The 19,797-nt window shown below is 35.1% G+C and overlaps 1 protein-coding gene across 7 annotated transcripts in view; it reads left to right on the forward strand.

The window, feature by feature from the left end:
- The window catches only part of LOC113230453 (agrin-like), a 91,196-nt gene that overhangs the window by 53,627 nt on the left and 17,772 nt on the right, over positions 1-19,797 (forward strand). For all 7 annotated transcript variants that reach the window (XR_003310492.1, XM_026464390.1, XM_026464393.1 and 4 more), the window contains exons 6-10: positions 2,469-2,693; positions 3,607-3,822; positions 4,047-4,268; positions 8,471-8,574; positions 15,714-15,828. Coding sequence is in view for 6 of the 7 variants with exons in the window: in XM_026464390.1 (XP_026320175.1) it covers positions 2,469-2,693; positions 3,607-3,822; positions 4,047-4,268; positions 8,471-8,574; positions 15,714-15,828 (882 nt within the window). In the remaining variant the exon portion in view is untranslated. The remainder of the gene's footprint in view (positions 1-2,468; positions 2,694-3,606; positions 3,823-4,046; positions 4,269-8,470; positions 8,575-15,713; positions 15,829-19,797) is intronic.

Raw genomic sequence — 19,797 nt, forward strand, 5'->3', positions numbered from 1 at the left:
CGTGCGTGCGTGCGTGCGTGCGTGCGTGCGTGTCGTGCGCTTCTGTATGTATGGGCTTCTTTAGATGGTGTTATGTTTTTCTCCTGTCCTTAAACCCTAACTACATTGGCTTGGCAATGTCATGCATGACCTAACAACCCGTCCACACTTGCCAAAGGCTCTCGTGATACTGACTGGGTGTACACACGCATGGATACGAGACAGTGTGTAGGTATGTCAAGTTGCATATACTACAGATAGGTCTTTATATCCGTTCTTGTTAAGACTACCTTCGTTTCGTCTTTTTCGTTAGCACCTATCAAAATTTTCTTTTGCTATTGAAATACATCATTACGTCTGTCTACCACTGGTAGGCAGAGACCCCCCCATCCATTACGCTCCTAACATACTAAGACTGAGATAATTAGATTTTTTAATTAAAGCCAGCGTTAAATTAACAAAAAATGAATTCCACCACTCACCTTAAAAGGGTAAATTAATTAAAACTAATGGTCGTGTATTGTTGATGGCGATCTTTTGAAGTATAAAAGGAACTCGTTAAGAAGAGGTCACTTATAATAGAGGCGGCGGCGCACAAAAAGGGTCAACATTTCATTTTGCCCCCGTAGATGACGTGGCGGAATGAAATCGCACCCGGGAAACGTGCATGGCAAGATGACACATCGTATGTCAAGCCCTTTATTGAAAAGAACTCACTATTGTGAAGCCGATCGTTCTCTATTCGTAATATGTGAATAACGATGTTATATGGATACTCGTACATATCAATAGAAACACCCTCGACGCTCGTATATTTTATTTACGAGAACATTTTTATTGAATATATGAGTAAAGGTTTCCTTCATTCATTGATTTGATATATATAAAAGTATCTTTTTACCGAATTCTAACTTCAAAGATAACGATATTCAAAAAAAAACATGTATTTTTCGTTTGTTATTCAATTTTAAGAGCGTTGAATTGAGTTAGCTGGCACTCCTTTTATCGACGAGAGACTGTGTCATAAACTTTCAACGGTTGACTGAGCCTACCAAACGGAGAACTCTGTGTCCCCATAAATCTCTTGTCCCTATAATCTCAATAATGGAACGTAATAAATTACCAGCCAGGAAGCCTGAGCACCTAAAACTTGCCACAACTCTAGTATCTGTAATATATATCCGCAAAATATTTTTTTCCCTAAGAAATTGGGTCACTTCCTTTCTTTTATCATAAAAGTAATTTAATTTCGTCCTCTTCATCTGACACACATTTGCTAACCCTTTTCAGCGAACTTGTCCTATTCGATCTGAACTAAATTTGTACAAAACCCAAGCCCGCACATTCTGACGTCCTTTGTGAAATTCTGTTTACTTTACTAGTTCGCTTTCGTGCTTTTATTAAATTGTTTCATCTGTTTCTTTACGCCATTTGTGTGACACGATTCTTACAATTTCGTTTCGGTCTTTGTGCACGACTTCTTTTTCTCCTTAAAAAGTCGTTTTTTAATTTTCATGACTGTTGTTTAGAATTGTAAACGATAGCATGGATTGCAACAAAGCTGCAAGCACTTATATATTAAGAAATTCAAAGCCTTAAATATAATTATTCATACCATAACTCAGTGTAGACTAAGTAAGTAAGCTCTACATAAGTGATTAAGCTATACTACACATTCTGGGTTATCAATGCCATTTTGTAATCAGTTCTATCATAAAAACATTAAAAACTTTGATTTTGTGATCAAGGACAACGAAAAGTTGAAATTTGCGTAACATTAAGAACACGTACAAATTTTCGAATTTATTTTTATTTAAAGGCAAAAACGGAACACTATATCTTAAATCAATAGTATATTTCAATCAAAATTCTATAAATTGATGACAAAGAACCTAGAAATGTGAAGTTTTTCGAGATTATGTAATGTCATGCATATTACTATGTAAACAGGTAGCTTTGTAATACCACTGAGACAGCAGGAATATAGCTACTCTTTTTTACATACTTGTTACTCAGTTAAACAGAAACCAATACTGTCAAACCGGATATAGAACCAGAGTGAACCAAAACTTGCGGAGTTATTTCGCAAAAAATCTCAATTTGATCGAAAAGCGACATCTGCGTCAGTTGTTATACTTGTAAAGGTATCGGTTGCGGTGAGGAGGTTATTAAAAAAATCTCTTACTAGATGTCACTAGCGGCGAGGAATGCCGAAAGCCAGTACAAAGATATTTAACAAAAACAATAGTATAATAAAAAAAATAGCAGAATTTTGACGGTTCGGTAACTGGACCCGTAGTTCAGTTGGTGACTACGGCTACGGTGCAGCATGGACGTGGGTTCAAGTCCCACCGGGTCGACGAAATTTTTCTGTATCTTCGATCTTTGTATTCATAATCATAACAGAAATAGAACCTTTTTCAAAATTTGTTACATGTGATTACTAACAGGAGCAACTTATATACATTTTTGTTATGTCTTGTGTTTAGATCCATGTTCAGACCACCAATGTGCAGATGGTGGAGTGTGTCAATTGAACGAAGCGCGTGTACCGATGTGTCGATGCGGTCCACCATGTAATTTGGAAGCTCGTCCTGGTTCAGCTGTGTGTGGATCGGATTTCAAAGACTATCCCAGTGAATGTGCGTTGAGAAGAGAATCATGTATAACAAGACAACAACTTACAATTGCTTATAGAGGAGAGTGCTCTTCAGGTATAAATATATTCTTTAGTAATTCTTTTTGTCATTTTTGCAATTTTTAACCTGCACAGTAAAGTTCACCATAGTAGTCACTGTTATACGAGTAGCGTTACTACGACAGTTTAGCTTCTAGATCCAAGCGCGAAAGGACGAGTGTCTTATGTATATGTCATCTGAATATCTATTATGTCGTGAAATGTTTATCGTAAGAAATTTACCGGAACATAAATCAAAAACAATTCTTGTGTTCTTAATAAAATAGAGGATCTATATAATTTATAACTGATAAAACATAACAGAATTTTCTAAATTATCAAAAATAACAATTTCATCTGAATAAATCTATTAAATTCTTTTAAAAAAGAACTCTACTGGACAACGGAATGAATAAGAAATTAACAATAGAATTATATTCAAGAATAGCAATAATACAATAGTTGAGTAGACTTAAAAAAAACCTCGTCTTCTAAAATTAAATCTTTATTTGGAAACATTAAGCGAGTTTTTTAATGTCGTTTTGTTAAAAATTACTTTGTTATAAAGAAATAATTGGGCACAATTTTTGAAACGTCATGTTAGCCCAAACAAAAATAATTGATAGGTAAACAATAACTATAGTATTTAAGATTTAGCATGCGCCGATTATTTATTTATGAGATGTCCAAATTCCTTTTTATTTAATTTTACTTCGATTTTTTTATCTCTCGATATCGATTATCGATTGTTCGTCGATTTCAATTTCGAATTCATCCGCTTTTATTTCAACAATCATAACTTTATGAATTTTAGACTGATACAGTTTTGTGAGTCATTGGTCGTAAACGTGAACATTACCCGTATGGGGTTGAACAAAAACTCAATAGCGAATACGGCTGGTATTTTTTGTTTTTATTCTGACAAACGGTTTTTTCACATTCCGATACAGCTCAACACCCATGTGAATCAGTGAAGTGTGGTGTACGAGAACGATGTACGCTGGATGCGCGCGGCGTGGCCGTATGCGGTTGCGGACCGGATTGCGAAACATCCGTAAGGCCTGTATGCGGTACGGATGGAAAAACGTACGAAAGCCCTTGCCTGTTGGATCGAGCTGCTTGTCTTGATAATCGAGACGTGAGAGTGGCTTACATCGGTCCTTGTGGTGAGCATGACTTGCACATTGGTTAATGATGAGGCACATAAAAATTACAAATCATTCGAAGGATTGAATCATACTTGGGTATTACTATTCTGTGGTCTAAGTCTAATCTATTTCTATAAGAAATACAACGATTGTGAAGGCCTTACGACTATTACACAGAAATATCAATATGATACTATATGTATATTTCTTAAGTAATGACAGACTGGTCTCTGTTTCTCTAGGTGAAGAAAATCCATGCGCCCGAGTAACCTGTCCTTGGGGTGGAGCGTGTATATCTAGGGGAGGATCCGCGCAGTGTGCCTGTCCGGTGTGCGACGCGACTCTTGCGCCAGTCTGCGCGTCCGACCACAATACGTACGGCAGCGAATGTAAGATGCGTATGCACGCTTGTCAAGAAGGAATTAAGGAAGGAGATCTCAAAGTCCTTTACAATGGAACCTGTCGTGAGTAGATTTTCAACTTTTTTCTTTAATAGTAATGTTTTTACTATAGTAACTTTTTTCTTTAATAATATCTGTGTAGATTTCACAAAGTGAAGGCAAAAATATATCGTGATTTAATTTTAATGTGAGGTAGTATTTTCACTCCAACGTCGCTAAATGAATACTTTCATTAGTCATTTAAATGAAAGTCTTGTCGCCACAATGGCGAATTTTGAAGGTAACGACGAAATAAATTATAAAATTCTTTCGAGAGGAAAAATTGCTATCAATTTCCCTTGATGAAAATCTTTTCCTCTTATGAAATTGTCTATAAGAGGTGCACGGGATTCTTTTGCGGTAAAGATGTTTTCATAAAGAAAATATTTTGAATGCTCGTAATATTAACGGTATTTACAATTTGTTACTCTGAATGTAAATTGAGATTTATTTAGGTTACTAAAGAAACGGGGCCATAGCGGCGTAGCCATTTGCTACGAACCTCGTAGCTCTTTTATTATATAAGAGCGTATTCATTTTCATACGTTCGCCTTTTATGTGAATTAAATTGCTTATTTTATTTGTAATAAAAACAAAATACATCTATGGCAATTCACTTATTTCCTAAATAAATTGACACGAAATGTGAACATTTCGTTCCAGGACCGAGAGTATCACTCGAAATAAATTAAGCAGTTTTTACACTGTCCATTATTTTAAATATTCCTCGGGTGACTGGTGACTACAGTGGTCATTTATTCCGCTTACTGAATGAAACAGGTTAATAAATTGTACGGAACCTATCGTTTACAACACGCGTTAAAATGTCAATTAGAGATTAAAACCGCTTCAATGGGAAATTGGTCTGGACGCAGATTGATGAGCAACTGCCGCAGAATTAATTTTCTACCGATAATAACTTTGTTACGTAAACTGGAAAAACGTTAGTCAACAGCATCTTTATCACTATGACACTTAATTACAGATTGTCATCTTCAGAAGTCCAGGCTTAAGTTTTGCTACCGACGTTATCAAAGTAAATTTAGATAATCTATTTTGTAGTAAGAAACGCTGTTTAGCTCGTATCTAATTGATTTTGTTCTTGAAGAGAGATTTGGAAGTTTTTAAATAGGCTAGGGAGTCTGAATTAACTCACATACTACATTGCAAACACATGTGAAAGACATTATATAAACTAACAGATAACTCACGGATCTGAGCCGAATTTTTGCGCTTGACATGTTTCGGTCTAGGCCAATTTCTATTTATAATACAAAGTTTAAGTTTCCATTTAGTCGTAATAGAGCTCTTTGTGGATGGGTTCGCCCGGGAACCTACTGCCGTCTTACCTATTTCTGCCGCGAAATATTACTGTGTTCCGGTTTTGAATGGTAGGGGTGCTGGTGAAAATGCAGGCACATGGGACTTGTTAACTTATGTCTCAGGGCGCGGTAGCAGTGCTTCTCAGAACTTTGCGATTGGAAGCTCTTAGTGGCATTGCAACTGTTATGCGTGTTCGTTTACCACCAGGCGCACAACATGCTCGTTCAGACTTGGTGCCATAAAAAACAACATCTTGTTTATTTCAATAACATGGTTTTTGCAGCGTAGTCTTTATTTGATGATTTGTAAGACGTGTTTCTTAGTGCTCAGATAAATCGTTATTATTATTGATTACCATAAATCATGCCGATTGAGGCGAATTTACCATAACCAAATTGAGGACAGTTTAAAAGAAGGCCAGTTCAAGAGTTCCTTTAACAGACGAGTACCTTTTATACGAGCTCATAAAACACTGATGCGTGTTGATAATGTGATAGATATGTGTCAGGATCGTAGCAAATGGTAGGCTGTTGTCTCTGTCTACCCCGATGGGAAAAGGGCATGAAGTATAGGTATAAGTAAATCGTGCCCCAAATGTTACGCACTGAGAGATTTATTGGCAGCTACTAGTGACACGGACAACTTGAATTTTAAACCTCAAATATTTAACGTATGTCAGCGAAACGCTAAGCATATTCACGAATCCAAAAATTATCATTGTTTTTATTAAGCAGAGTATTCAATTCGAGCAATAATATTTAATTTGTTGTTGTTTAAATTGAAATACGTCGCAAATACTTTGAAAGCTTTACTGCTCACAAGTAAAAATTTATTTACAATGAAACAATATAATTTTTAAGAAAATGTTGAATCATAATAAAAAGAACGGGAAAATGCAATTGCTAGTATATAACTGTTTTTATCAGTACTGCTGAGACCGCACACAAGACTCTACCTATCTGCCCGTAGCGGAAAGTCTACAGATCCAAATATTAGAACTTTTTTCCTTTGTAACATTCATTAAATTTTTATACGTTTTTGAATTTTTGTCTTGTATTATGGTAATATTGCAAAATGTCACTTAGCCCGTGAGTACAACCTAGACGAAACCTTAGGGTTTCTTTCGTTAGGATTTCAGAAATTGACAAGGGTGCAAATACGTATTAAATCTCTCCTAAAATTTTATGCCGTTTGCAATGTTGGTAATTATTAATAAAATTAATAATTAGAATCAGGCGGTACTTTGCCGAAATCCATGTTAATAAAAATGGAAGTAAATTAATTTGTTTCTCCGTGAACGCAGTGAAGGTTAAGTCGTGCCAATAGCCTATCATAGTCAGTAGTAGCAGTAGAGACCTTTCCTTGTGAAAGAGATCGCCCATTGAAGTACTGCCACCTTACCTATTTCTGCCGCCAATTGATGGTAGTTACAGTGCTATTCAGCGCTTTAAAATACAAACATCTGATTGATACTGCAACTGCATTCATCACCTTGAGACATAAATTAAGCTGGCAAGACCCGTGTGCCTATAATTTCACCAGCACCTTACCCTTCAAAACCCGAAGACAGGAACGCTCACATTACTACTTGATGACAGAAATAGGTAAGATGACAGTGCTTCCTTGGACGAACTCTATCAAAGAGAGCTCTACCGGTAGTAACACCATTTCTGTAGGGTACACCTTTTCTCGCGTTTCCATCTGTATTCACTGTAAAAATTTGTACTGTTTCTCTACTGACATTCATACTTTCCATTTGAACAAACCTCCCAAGCATTCCCTTTTTTATTCTTGTCACTATATCATCTTTCACACCACAAAATTCTCTTATCACTTTCTTCCTCATTCTGCCTCTAAGGGTAAACACCACAAATACTATGTATCTTTACAGGTATCGTAAACATTTGTTAAACGAAAGTTTAGGATTTTGTTTAAAGTTTTAAAGATAACGTTTTTATATTTTATCTTTCGTTCTGCTAAGCTTTAATTAAACAATTTCAAAAGACGGATGTCTGACTTGCCAATAAATTTACAAAATGGCGTTTCATCAAACAATTAATAAATCAATCATCGTTCTTGTACTTGGGCTTAGCAAGTATAAAGAAATTATGAATAAAAATTTTGTTTGAATTTTATATTTCTTAAATACTTGTTCTTATTTAACTTTTGGAATCGTTTCAGGAAAACTAAGATTTTATCCAAAAAGCAATTTAAACATTAACTAAAAAATGTACCTTTTACTGACCTTAGGTTGCCTGAAGGAAATGACTATTTATTATATTACATTACAGTTTTAAATCGTCATTATAATATTAAATGAATAATATTTCATTCGTTCAATTTCTTTATTAACAAATCTGACAATGAAGGAAAAACGACTATGTTTACATTTACAACGTTAATTTCATGTCATCAATTGGCTCGGATTAAAATACGATAAATATACTTTATTACACAGACTAACAACGTATGGTAAATACAAAGAGATAGCAGAAAATATGCGCAAATGGCTCCTATAACAAATTGGAATCGTAGAACTATATTATTAAGTAATTGGACTGGCAACGACTACGTTGTAAAGCGACAAACATTGAGTTAGGTGCAAAAATCATATTACAAAACTGAACTAGTGAGCTTCACAAAAAAGCCCTTTATTTTAGTCCCCGCAGTTTGTTGTCATATTTCAGTGTTTTCTCGCGAATTCACGCGATGAAAATTAGTGACTGTCGCGTATTCACTTTTGAGACAGTATAATGTGTTGTTCTCTATGAGACAGGATTGTAAGTCGTCTTCACACAGAAAAGCTGCTTTGCGGTATAAATAGGTAAAACACTAACACCTACACAGGTGGGTACTATCACCAGTAGTCACTTAACAACAACCTGTTATTCTGTTATGTGCAGAAACGTGTGCCGACATCGTATGCCAAGGCGGCGGCGACTGCTCCGTGGACCCTGACACCGGACGTCCCGTGTGTCTTTGTAACCACAACTGTTCCATGCCTTTGGTAAGTTGACTATGAGCGACTAATAATCGATCATGTCATCAGACTGACTTTAAATATTTACCCAACCCGCAAAAGTCCATCTTCTAAGTCTAGTTAGAACCTTTCCATTCGGAGTAATAAGTGTTATATAAAGACGCTGTAAATATAACACGTTTACTTAGCTTTTATAGTGCTAGAACATGATGAAGTCATTTATAAGTACGTATATAGTATATTTATGTTGTTACTGTTGATATAGGAGTGGTTTTTGTATCTCTTATAACACAATAAGGTCACGTAAAGCTCCTAAAGACATCGCTTAGGATCTATTTGATACTACTAGTGAGGGTCGTAGTTACTTTAATATCACGGCCTTCTCGTTTATTTTTTTTTTGAGACTTGCGTGTGCTTTGTTAATTAAAAAGCAAGCTTTGAGAAGTTCTGGAAAGTAAATACTTTACTAATTTCGCACAACAACGTACAGCTGTTGAGAACTGAGTTGTGCGTGACTATATACAATGAATTTCACTTGCGATTATTTTCATAGAGCATTTCGTAAGTTACTTAAAAACAAAATTTTTATGCCCTCCCATTTATTTCAGGTTTATTAGTAATTTAAATTAGCTACTACTAATGAATCGCTACAGGACAAAATGGCAGCCATATCAAAAAAATTGGATTCCTAAAAATTTATAGAACACGCACATTATATCTGAACTTTCTGAAGTATTTCTACAAAATAACTATATTCAAAATCGCAACAGCTGCCAATTACAATAAACTTTTCCAAACCGTCCGGATCTTACGCACCAAAATAAATTTTGTTTACGGAACCACTTTCCTTATTTGTGGCGTTTAATACATGCCATGTTTTTCTAAGAATAGCTAAATGGCAACGTTTTTATTTGATTTTAAATTTGGGACTTAATCGCGTATAAAACATATTTTATTTACCTCGACGTTTCGGACATATTACAACATCCATAATGTTTTATAGATACGTGATTAAGTCCCGAATTAAAAATCAAATAATGTGTGAAAATCGAGACAGTTTAAAACAAGGCAACTTTTTTTTTCTAAAACTTTTTTAAGGTGATCTATTTATCGAATGTTTAGGTCCTCAAATAGTGGACTTGCTACACATTTGTGATCAAGTTATAGAGGATGATAAAGAACACAGTATTATAACAATCATAAAACTGTAACATAAAATAACATTGCCAGTGCTCATATGCGAAAAAAAAGTATCTTTAGTACTCGCAACAGTGTCAAACACTGTGGGAGTTATATAGATTTTAAGGCTTTCGTGGTTATTTACAAAATGATTATCACTAATTTCAGGCATCTTACCACGGTATGATTTCTTTTTATTTTCTCGATATTTCGGAACGGTTGCACGCTCCATGGTCACGGGTTGACTGGACAGCGGCAGATGACAGCTTTAAGAGAAGACATATCTGTCTACCCTCTTGCGCTGTCGACAACTACTTTTAAAATTATTTAGCATATCTTAACAACACACATAACAAAATGAAGTTCACTTGTTAAATTGAGAAAAATCGCGCGCTTGCATTTTTGGATGCATTTGCATATTGGTCAAAGTCCGACGGGGTTCACTCAGTCATTCATCAAAACCAATTCACATGTATAAATATTTACATGCCACTACACATCGTCACCCAAAACACCTACATCCGGTCGTCAGGTCATTAACCAATAGAGCTTATTATGATCTTTGTGATGCACACCACCTCCACACCACCACAGGAACAGGAGCACGTTAAGATGGTTTTGCAACAGAATGGATACGAAATAAAAACATGTAAACCAATACACAAAAGAAAGAAGCAAATTGATGTACAGAGACTACCAGTTTTTTTGCCCTATGTACAAGGTGTGACAGATAAAATAGCCAGGTTGTTAAGGAAGTTTTCCATAAAAACTGTTTTCACTCCCTTAACCAAAATAGGAAAAATGTTACATTCACCAAAAAACCACCTTCCCTACAAACACAGGGTGTCTATAGAGTGAACTGTAGTTGTGGGAGCTCGTATATCGGTCAGACTAAACGAACAATTGTCGATCGTATGAAGGAATACATCCGAGCAGTAAAAAACGATGAAGCACAGAAGTCGGCTATAGCACAACATCTCACACAGACTGACACTAACCACTGGATCGAGTTGCATAGCCCCGAGGTACTGTCGACAGAACGTCACTACATACGACGGTTGGTACGAGAAGCCATCGAGATCACGAAGTACAAAACATTTAACCGTGATGACTGTTTTGAACTGTCCAGTGCATGGAATCCAGTCCTTAGTGCGTGCAGTAATAAAAACAAAAACACCTCGAGTTCAGTTTCGCGTGTGGATACAGTGACTGTGGTTTTGTGTGAAAAAAGTGAGTGACAATGGTAACGCCACAACAAATCGCGATGAAGGTAGTAGTCGTCGACATCGCAAGAGGGTAGACAGATATGTCTGCTCTCAAAGCTGTCATCTGCCGCCGTCCAGTCAACCCGTGACCATGGAGCGTGGAACCGTTCCAAAATATGGGGAAAATAAAAAGAAGTCATACCATGGTAAGAAGCCTGAAATTAGTAATAATCATTTACGGTAGAAGTTATTTGAGAAATTTTAATATACAAGCACACCAAAATTATACCCGTCGTCTGCTCCATCGCCACAATACCATAATATTCATGTGATTGTTAAGGTGCGCCACGAGCGAAGAGACTTGTTCTGTGGTAACGCTGCCGCGTGATAGATACATCAGTGCATGGCGGAAATTAAGCGATTGGTTATTTATTATTATGAAAAGGCAGCGGCGGTGTGTAGCGGTCGGTGGTCGTCAACCGTATGACGAAATCTATAAAATCACGGACGGTGTCATGGGAAGCCGCCTTACGATTGAAATTCTTGCACTATAGTACTTTAAATCTTATGTTACACATAATTTGCTTCAAAACGTTGAATACATGAAACAAGATAGCTCTATACTTGTTATAGCGGAATTCGGTAGAGTACCATGGTATAAGATGGTAAAGTAAATGTTTATAACACTTATTATGATTACCAAAATGCTGCAATATATTCAACAGTCAGCCGTGACCATGGGACCTGTAAAGAGCCGGAAACGTTAATTTGTTCGAAAAAAACAAAACGCGATTTTAGACCCGAGAAAATACTTTCATTTCCAATATTATACAGGTGAACGTTTTGTAATTCGCTATAGATTCTTCTTGTCGTATCGATGACATACATTATAATGATTACCATGGTGTAAGGATTTCCCACGTAAAGTACTTGCCGATTGTGGTGCAGAAGAGTGAGCCATTCTAGCAGGTCTTCTAGCACGACATAGGTACCATTCCTTCCTGTACGGAAGGTCTTCCTTGCATCCTAAATACACTGTTTTTAATAAAGCTTTATTACTACGCATTAGTGATGAGCTGAATTTCTTCGGGCGATTATTTAGAAATGCTGGTTTGGTAAATATTTAGCCACTTAACTCGAGTCACAGTGTTGTGAAAAGCTACATTATAAATTAATCCAGTTCAATATTTCTTATAAAAATAACATAGATCTAAAAATGTACATTTGATTAAGTCAGTTGCATAACTGTTACGATAATAAAGACTGATAACATTGTGTTGTACAATTCGTTCAAAATGTACGTACACACAAAATATTTTTTTTTATAAAAAATAAGTGCGCGTTTGACCACCATCTCACCTGATGGAAAATGACGATGAGGTCGAGGATGTAGCATGCACACCTAAATAATGCCTAAGCACTCTCGCCTGAAAAGGTCCATGTTATAGCGTTCGGGGAACAAGTCTGCAGGCAGGGAATTCCACTCCCTAGCCGCTCGCCATACAAATGTGGAAGCGAAACGCATCGTGCGAATCCGGGGAATATCCACAACATAGGGGTGGAACCTCCACCCACGTCTAGTCTCACGATGATGGAAAGGGGAAGGCGGAATCAAATTATGCAATTCCATCGCACTCTCTCCGTGATATATCCTGTAGAATACCGATAAGCTGGCAACTCTACGGCGGTGTTCAAGGCTCTGCAGCTTCGCCTCTACTCGCCGCCTCTACGCTTGTCTATCGAATCCAAGGTGGCCAGTTGGTATTTAGTAGAGCCATCCCATAAGTGGCGGCAGTACTCCATACACGTCCGGACTTGTGCTTGATACAGCTGAAGCAACTGTCCCAGTGTGAAGTATCGCCTCACCTTGGAATGGATGCCAAGCTTCTTGGCTGCATTTTTGGTCACGAATTCAATGTAACTGCTTCACGTTCGAAGTTCAGATTGGACGACAGGTCCATTCCAAGTAGGTGAAGACGGTTGGCTATCGGTATGGATATATCACGAGAAGTCGGAGTCAGGTGAAAGAGACTCCGTTTAGTGAAGAAGAGACACGCTTGCTTTTTGATAGCATTAAATTTGATAAGATTGGCGTCGCCCCAATCGGAGACTGCCTTAAGTGTCAAATTCAAACGACTAACCATGGACTCTCGACAAAACTGGATTTCTTCTCCACTGACCCTTGCATTGGTCCTGCAAGTACCTGTCCATAACTGTGCTGTCATCAGCATACCCAAAGGTACCCGGAATCACCAAACATATCGTTTATATGCAGCAGAAAGAGGGTTGCGGACAGTACAGAACTCTGAGGAACTTCGGAACATCTATCGTCCGATGTTCGGAAGAGTAGCCTTCTAAGACCACTCGAATCGAATGTTCACTCAAGAAATCCGTAATCCAATTGCAAAGGTCACTGGGAAGCCCATAAGAGGGAAGCTTGCTTAAAAGGCTTGTGTGCCAAACCCTGTCAAAGGCCTTAGAAATGTCTAAAGACACTGCAATGGCTTCGCCATGCTCTTCTACAGCCTCGCTCCATACGTGAGAGGCATATACAAGAAGATCCCCAGTAGATCGTCCTCTTCGGAATCCGTAAATTTAAAATCCATAAAATTAGTGCATTTATTAAAATATTCTGACATGAACATTCGTTAAACGTTAACTCAAAACAAAGCCTTATTATATCCCTCCTTTATGTTTACAGTAAAAGAGGATTTAAAAAGAATTGTTTTTCACTTCGCAGTAATTTGCTAAACAATTACAGGAAAATATTTTAATACGGATCAACATAATAGGCTCAGAAACAATTTCACAATCCAGTATTAAAGCAACGTAATTCATTGAAGGGCTAAATCCCGACCAGGGGGCGTATTATGAACTTTTAAAAAAACATTCAAGTTCCATGCAATTCTTTTTTATGGCCAAAAACTAACTGGATAAAATTCGTATTACGACAAACATATTTTTCACCGACTCCTCGGTAGTTGTTGTGTCTATGACTGGGATTTGACTAGGTCGTGCTTTTTAGTGTAAAGTTCAAATACATGGAAGAATATTTACCGGTAAGTTACGGTGTTATATTTGTCACTTAGTTTAAAAGAAAAATAATAGATACGTATTATTCATGTACGAAAATAAGTAATCACACTGTATAATAATAAGCATAACGACGTTTTAGAATAAAATCAATACACTATATTTTATTTTTTGTAAATAAGAGAATAACGAAAATTAAGTTTCCGAACGACGTCAAACGTGGACGAAATTCCGCGGGTAAATTTTTACTTTGTAGTTTGTTGAAAACATGTTAATAATATTTTAAGACTATTTGACTATAAATTCAATTGCAAGAAATTATACTTGGCCTTAGTGAAAAATAACCTTAGTCTCAAGTAATAAATCGGTGGATTTTGTAGGCCTCGACATGTGCGGTTTAAGTTCATCTTTGCTAAGCCGGTATCTTTTCATAAATTGCTGTGCATCCATTTCAAACGAATCACTACGATCTCGCAGTTGTCTTCTTTGGATTTTTTCCATATTATTATCGTGTGAAGGTGGCTTCACAAAAGTGATGACTATCGAGATACTCAAACATTTCGTATTCATCACACGTGATGAAATGATTGCCTAAAAATATATAAACTCAAAATTACATACAAAACAATTCAATAAAAGCTACACCAAGACACTGTAAACTGAATGGTTTATTGCTGTTACTTTTTGACAGATCAAACGTCAACAAAATGTCAAAATAACCTTTGTAACACGATATTGCCAGCCAAACTTCGGGCAGAAGACAATCTAGTATCATATGACCGTTGACTGGCTGGTATTACCAGTTTATAATACGAAATTACAAGGCAGTTTACTTTACGGCGTAAACTGCGTGGAAATAAGAGTTCATATTAGGTCCCATGTGCCGTATAATAACTGGTTTAATAATATCGCTTTGATTATCCTATCATTAATTGAGTTTTTCGTTCGCTTTTATTTAATATATCGAGTACTTTATCTTTACTTTTTGTCTCTGCAATAACCTCTGTCCGTTATTGAAAAATCTAGAGTTTTAAGATTCTTAATTCAATGAATATTGATTCGTTTAAAGTTCTAGTCAAATCGGATCTTTTCTATTTCTATTTTTTATATTTTTTTTGTAATGAACGAAGTGATATTATTATGTTTTAGACTCTCGCCTGTCCCATGGTCTATAAGATTAATTTTTGAATTTTTAAATGGGAGTGGCGGTATTCCCCAGCAATGACACAGTCGGCTGGTATCAGGGACTTAGGTCCAAGAACCTACGAACAATACGTGCCGTGTTATTATTATTTTGGATAACTATTATAGACTCTTGCCACTCCCGAGGCCTAAAATATTAATTTTGAATTTTTAAATAGAAGTGGCGATGTTATTATTACGAAAATGTATTTTGGTGTAATGTATATGGTGTCATTTTTCTGTTCTTTTTTAGATATTCCTGTAATTTTTTCTATTCTTTATCTTGCAGATTTTCGATATACTGTTTTAGACCTAACGAAAGTTACCAACTCTCATGACAATTTTTGCAGTAACATATTATTTTCAATGCATTTAAATGAAATTTTTACGAACCTGCCTGTATTACATGGCAAGCATTACAGTGTATGCCACCGATCCGATAAGAAGAAGACTGTATTTATACGTACGCATGCATGAACGCCATTGTTCAAGCAACTTCACGTCTTATTAGATTTATTTTGATTGAAATATACGCTTTCTAAGATAAACTTATTCTTTTATGACCAGGAAACTGATGTGGTTTGTGGAAGTGACAAGCAAACTTACGCATCGCAGTGCGAATTGGACTCTACAGCGTGTCGCGCCCAAAATGACTTGCGGCTTGCCTACAAAGGGGATTGTGGTAAGTGCTAATTATACAAACACATAGGTATACATAGGTATACTTGTATATATACTTATGTCTTAGCTTTACACAGGTTGCGAATATGAAACGATATCCACGACCTCGGTGGTCGAAGGGTTTTACACATCGGTTTTCATGGTGTTGCCATCTCTGAGGTACCGGGTTCGATCCCCGGCCAGGCCAATGTAGATAAACTAAGTTTTCTATATTGTCTCGGGTCTGGGTGTTTGTGGTACCGTCGTTGTTTCCAGTTTCCATAACACAAGTACTTTAGTAAGTAATTACTTTGGGATCATAGCAACTTACGTGTTGTTGTTTTAGGGCCTTGAATATTCTTTTGTAAAATGAATGAAACTTTGTATATTTTTGTGAATATAATATATTGATAATTTCAGTAAAAAAAACATGTATTTAAATATTAAAAAAAAAATTATAACGAGATATTTAAAATGTGCAAGATAAAAGATTCGTTTAAAATTATTCCAAAAAAGCTAAACGTACCCATGTTATAAAGTCAAACAAGGTTATTTGTGTAAGTAGAAGAAGGGAATGAAAAAGAAACCCCCTTCAGCTTTCGCCCTTTTTAAACATCATCTTTACATTAATTAAAACGGATATAAAATTCGTTATATATTTACTTTGATTAAAGGTCGGACTAAGCCGAAAATACAGGGTCCGATCTGATGAAACGGTTTGATAATGAGTCACTATTTATTAAGATTTATTACGTTTCGAAACCAACCCTTTTGTCCGTGAATCAACGTGGGGCTTGTCCCTTTAGTGAGTCACCCGTTAGCATACAAAAATTAGGGAATTCCTCGGTGTATATGTTTTAGGTTTGTTTTTTGGTTTGATTTGGGTCTAACATGCGAGAATAGTATTTGTTTGGTTTTTCAATAACGAAAAAATATACATACTTCACATGTTTACGAGTACAAGTAGCGAAATTAAAATTAAATGTGTGGGAATAAACTTAAATTCTCATAATATTATTTTACCCAATATGACAACATGGTACAGTTGGTGTTAAAAATATTTAGTGATTTTATTGAATTATTTATATATTTTAGCATATTTTGTTAATATTTTATGTGTTACATAAGTTCAAAAACTCCTTTACATCTTTTAGGTTCATTTTCTACATTAGGCGTGTATAGTATATTATTTCCTTTATTTATTTTCACGTAAAATACTATTAAAGACAAACCAATAAGTTTCATGAAGAATTTATAAAGACTAGTATACTGCAATAATTGTATATCTGCAGCAAAAAATCAATCAATTCACCGATAGGGATTCTAAGTGAAAGATATATCAAAAAATCATTTTCACTGAGACTGCCATTTTAATTTCGCTATGTATTTAGTTAAAATTAATACACGTGATAGAAAATTATATACATATATTACAGTTTCTTATTGTACGTATAGTATATGTTTATGTGTTTATGGCATAGGTAATTCAAACTGTGAAGTTGATTTAGATTAACATGCGTTACAATATTCGCGAAATAAATAAAGGCACTTATTTTAGGAACTACACACTAAATAGTTATTTGTTATGTAAGGTTGCAAAGTTGTTGTTTGACGCGAGTTTATCTTCGAATGCGATATATACTATATATGCTTCTGAATGTACACCTCATCAATTTTTATTCTTGCTTTTACTTTTATTTTGTATGATTAAGTGATTATTGAAATTATTTTAGTTATTTGACGAATTAAAATAATGTAATAAACACAATTAGTTATCATTGTCAATTTAATGTGAACAATAATAAGAATAAAGTATACAACGTTTTTATATTACATAAATAAGTAATGTACGACAAGTTGTGTACTCGAACGTGGCATTATGTTTTATCGAAAGAAAAAGTTAGGTGCACCACAGTCCATCGTCAAGTTCGAATTTCAAAAACCTTTTCCACCCTGGCGTGCAAAAAACGCTTTTGCACGCAGATTTCTAATGAGAAAAAAGCTTTTACGAGCTAGAGAGGTGAAAAATATAATACATTACTCTACTGATACAGAGTTATTTGTAAAATACTAACAACCTTGTAGGGCTGTATTACTAACATCATAAACAAATAACTTCTATTACTTTTTACAAAACATAATAAATATACCAAAGATGAACTTTTAAGTTTTTGTTGTAATATCTGACACTTTTTAGTTTCCAGTATTAAAATAGTAAGCACTAACAAGCTAGCAAGTAATATAGAGACATTGATTATTATATTATTTCGATTATTTATTGAATTATTGTATATTATTATTTGGAAGTTTTAACCACTCTAAGTTCGTCCTTATATCTATATGTACATAATTATCTACTCATTTGGAACTTTCCATTCCAGCTATGTTTACTGATATGACTATCACAAGATTAAAATAAATTTCTTTTCTAAGCGATTAACTCTACCTTCCCAGGAATCGCTCAGAATTTTTTATTATGAAATAATGGTGTAAGATATTGTAAACTTTAGCGTATATAATTATTGAAACAAAAATTTAATATAATATCGTAATAACCCTCATACGAAGAAATAAAACTTTGCTTTTACTAATAAAACAACTTTTTATTGTGCCTAAAATCATGTTGTTTGGCCACAAACTCATTAATTAACAACTGCGACTAGGTTCTCGGAAACTTGGTATCGTTTCCTGAGTGTTACGCCATTAACCCCTAAAATGTTTTACAGCACGAAATGATGTTAATAATCCTGTTTCTTAGTAAGGGAATCATGATGAGCTTATATCTCGGTAGCGCTTTGAAAACTCAATATTTATAAACAGCAACTGGGCCATTTCAGCGAAAATGATACCGTGGTTCAAAAAAAATAAATTACACAATTTGGTTTTAATTGTATGACTAAAATACGGCCAATAAATCAAATCATTAGAAATAAATGAGATTTATCGGATATTGTACAATTATTGTATTTTTCCATAGTGAAGCATTTTTTCGTATAATGTTAGCAACAATTTTAGCGGTTATTTGTGCGTCTTTCTAAAAAGTTATTGCTGTCGAAGAAAATACAATTTACGAATTTTAAAACAGTGATAAGTGATTTCATGGAAGTGTATATGGCCTCACCATATACACAATTTTTAAACAGTTATTAAAGTTTCAATAAGTACTAATTTCAAGTCCCACCCGTCAACAATGAAACATATATATTTTTATTTTAACCAATAAATATGAAATCTATTGGCATTTGCTTTCGTAAAAGTAACAATTATGCTAAGGGTCATTATTTTAGCTTGGTTGGGCATTGCGTACATAAATAGGAATATAAATATTAAGATTTGAAAGTGTGTCCCACCCGTCACAGCGATGGGTGGGACACACTTCTGAACGTTTTTACTTTGAATAAATGTTTGTATTTTCATGGATTCGAATTTTTACGATGTTTACTAGGTATAACAGTTACTTTAATTTCAGAGTTTAACATTTGATGTGTTGAATTGTGACGATTGGGACGCCCTTTTGTGACAGGTGGGAGAAGTTACATTTGAATACACAGAATTAAAAAAAATACACTGTTTATATGTAGATCCATCATTTGTAAGCAAACTTTTTATAATTCTTCTCATAATTACGAAAATTTAACACATAAAAGAAGACAATAAAAACGTGACAACATTTTTCCTGATGATTTTTAGTATCAGGAAATTCATGAAAAGTCTGTCTCCACTAGTTTTAACTATATTAGATCTTGGCAATGAAGCCATCAACTCAAACAGGCGGGTGTCGTGAGTGTCCCACCCGTCACACTTAGAAAATTAAAAGCTTTGAGAACAAATAACTTTGTAAATTTATGTAAATAAATAGTCGCAGTTGAATTGTTTATCTGGCTTCATGATATTTTCATTTTAAGTCTAATTAAGTAATCCATTTGATTTTATAATGAAATCGACCAATCAATTAATTTTTTTTTTAAAGAGTGGTGAAATTTTCTAAGCT

The sequence above is a fragment of the Hyposmocoma kahamanoa genome, unplaced genomic scaffold (genome assembly GCF_003589595.1).
Source record: "Hyposmocoma kahamanoa isolate Upper Pololo Valley unplaced genomic scaffold, ASM358959v1 63, whole genome shotgun sequence".
Lineage (NCBI taxonomy): Eukaryota > Metazoa > Arthropoda > Insecta > Lepidoptera > Cosmopterigidae > Hyposmocoma > Hyposmocoma kahamanoa.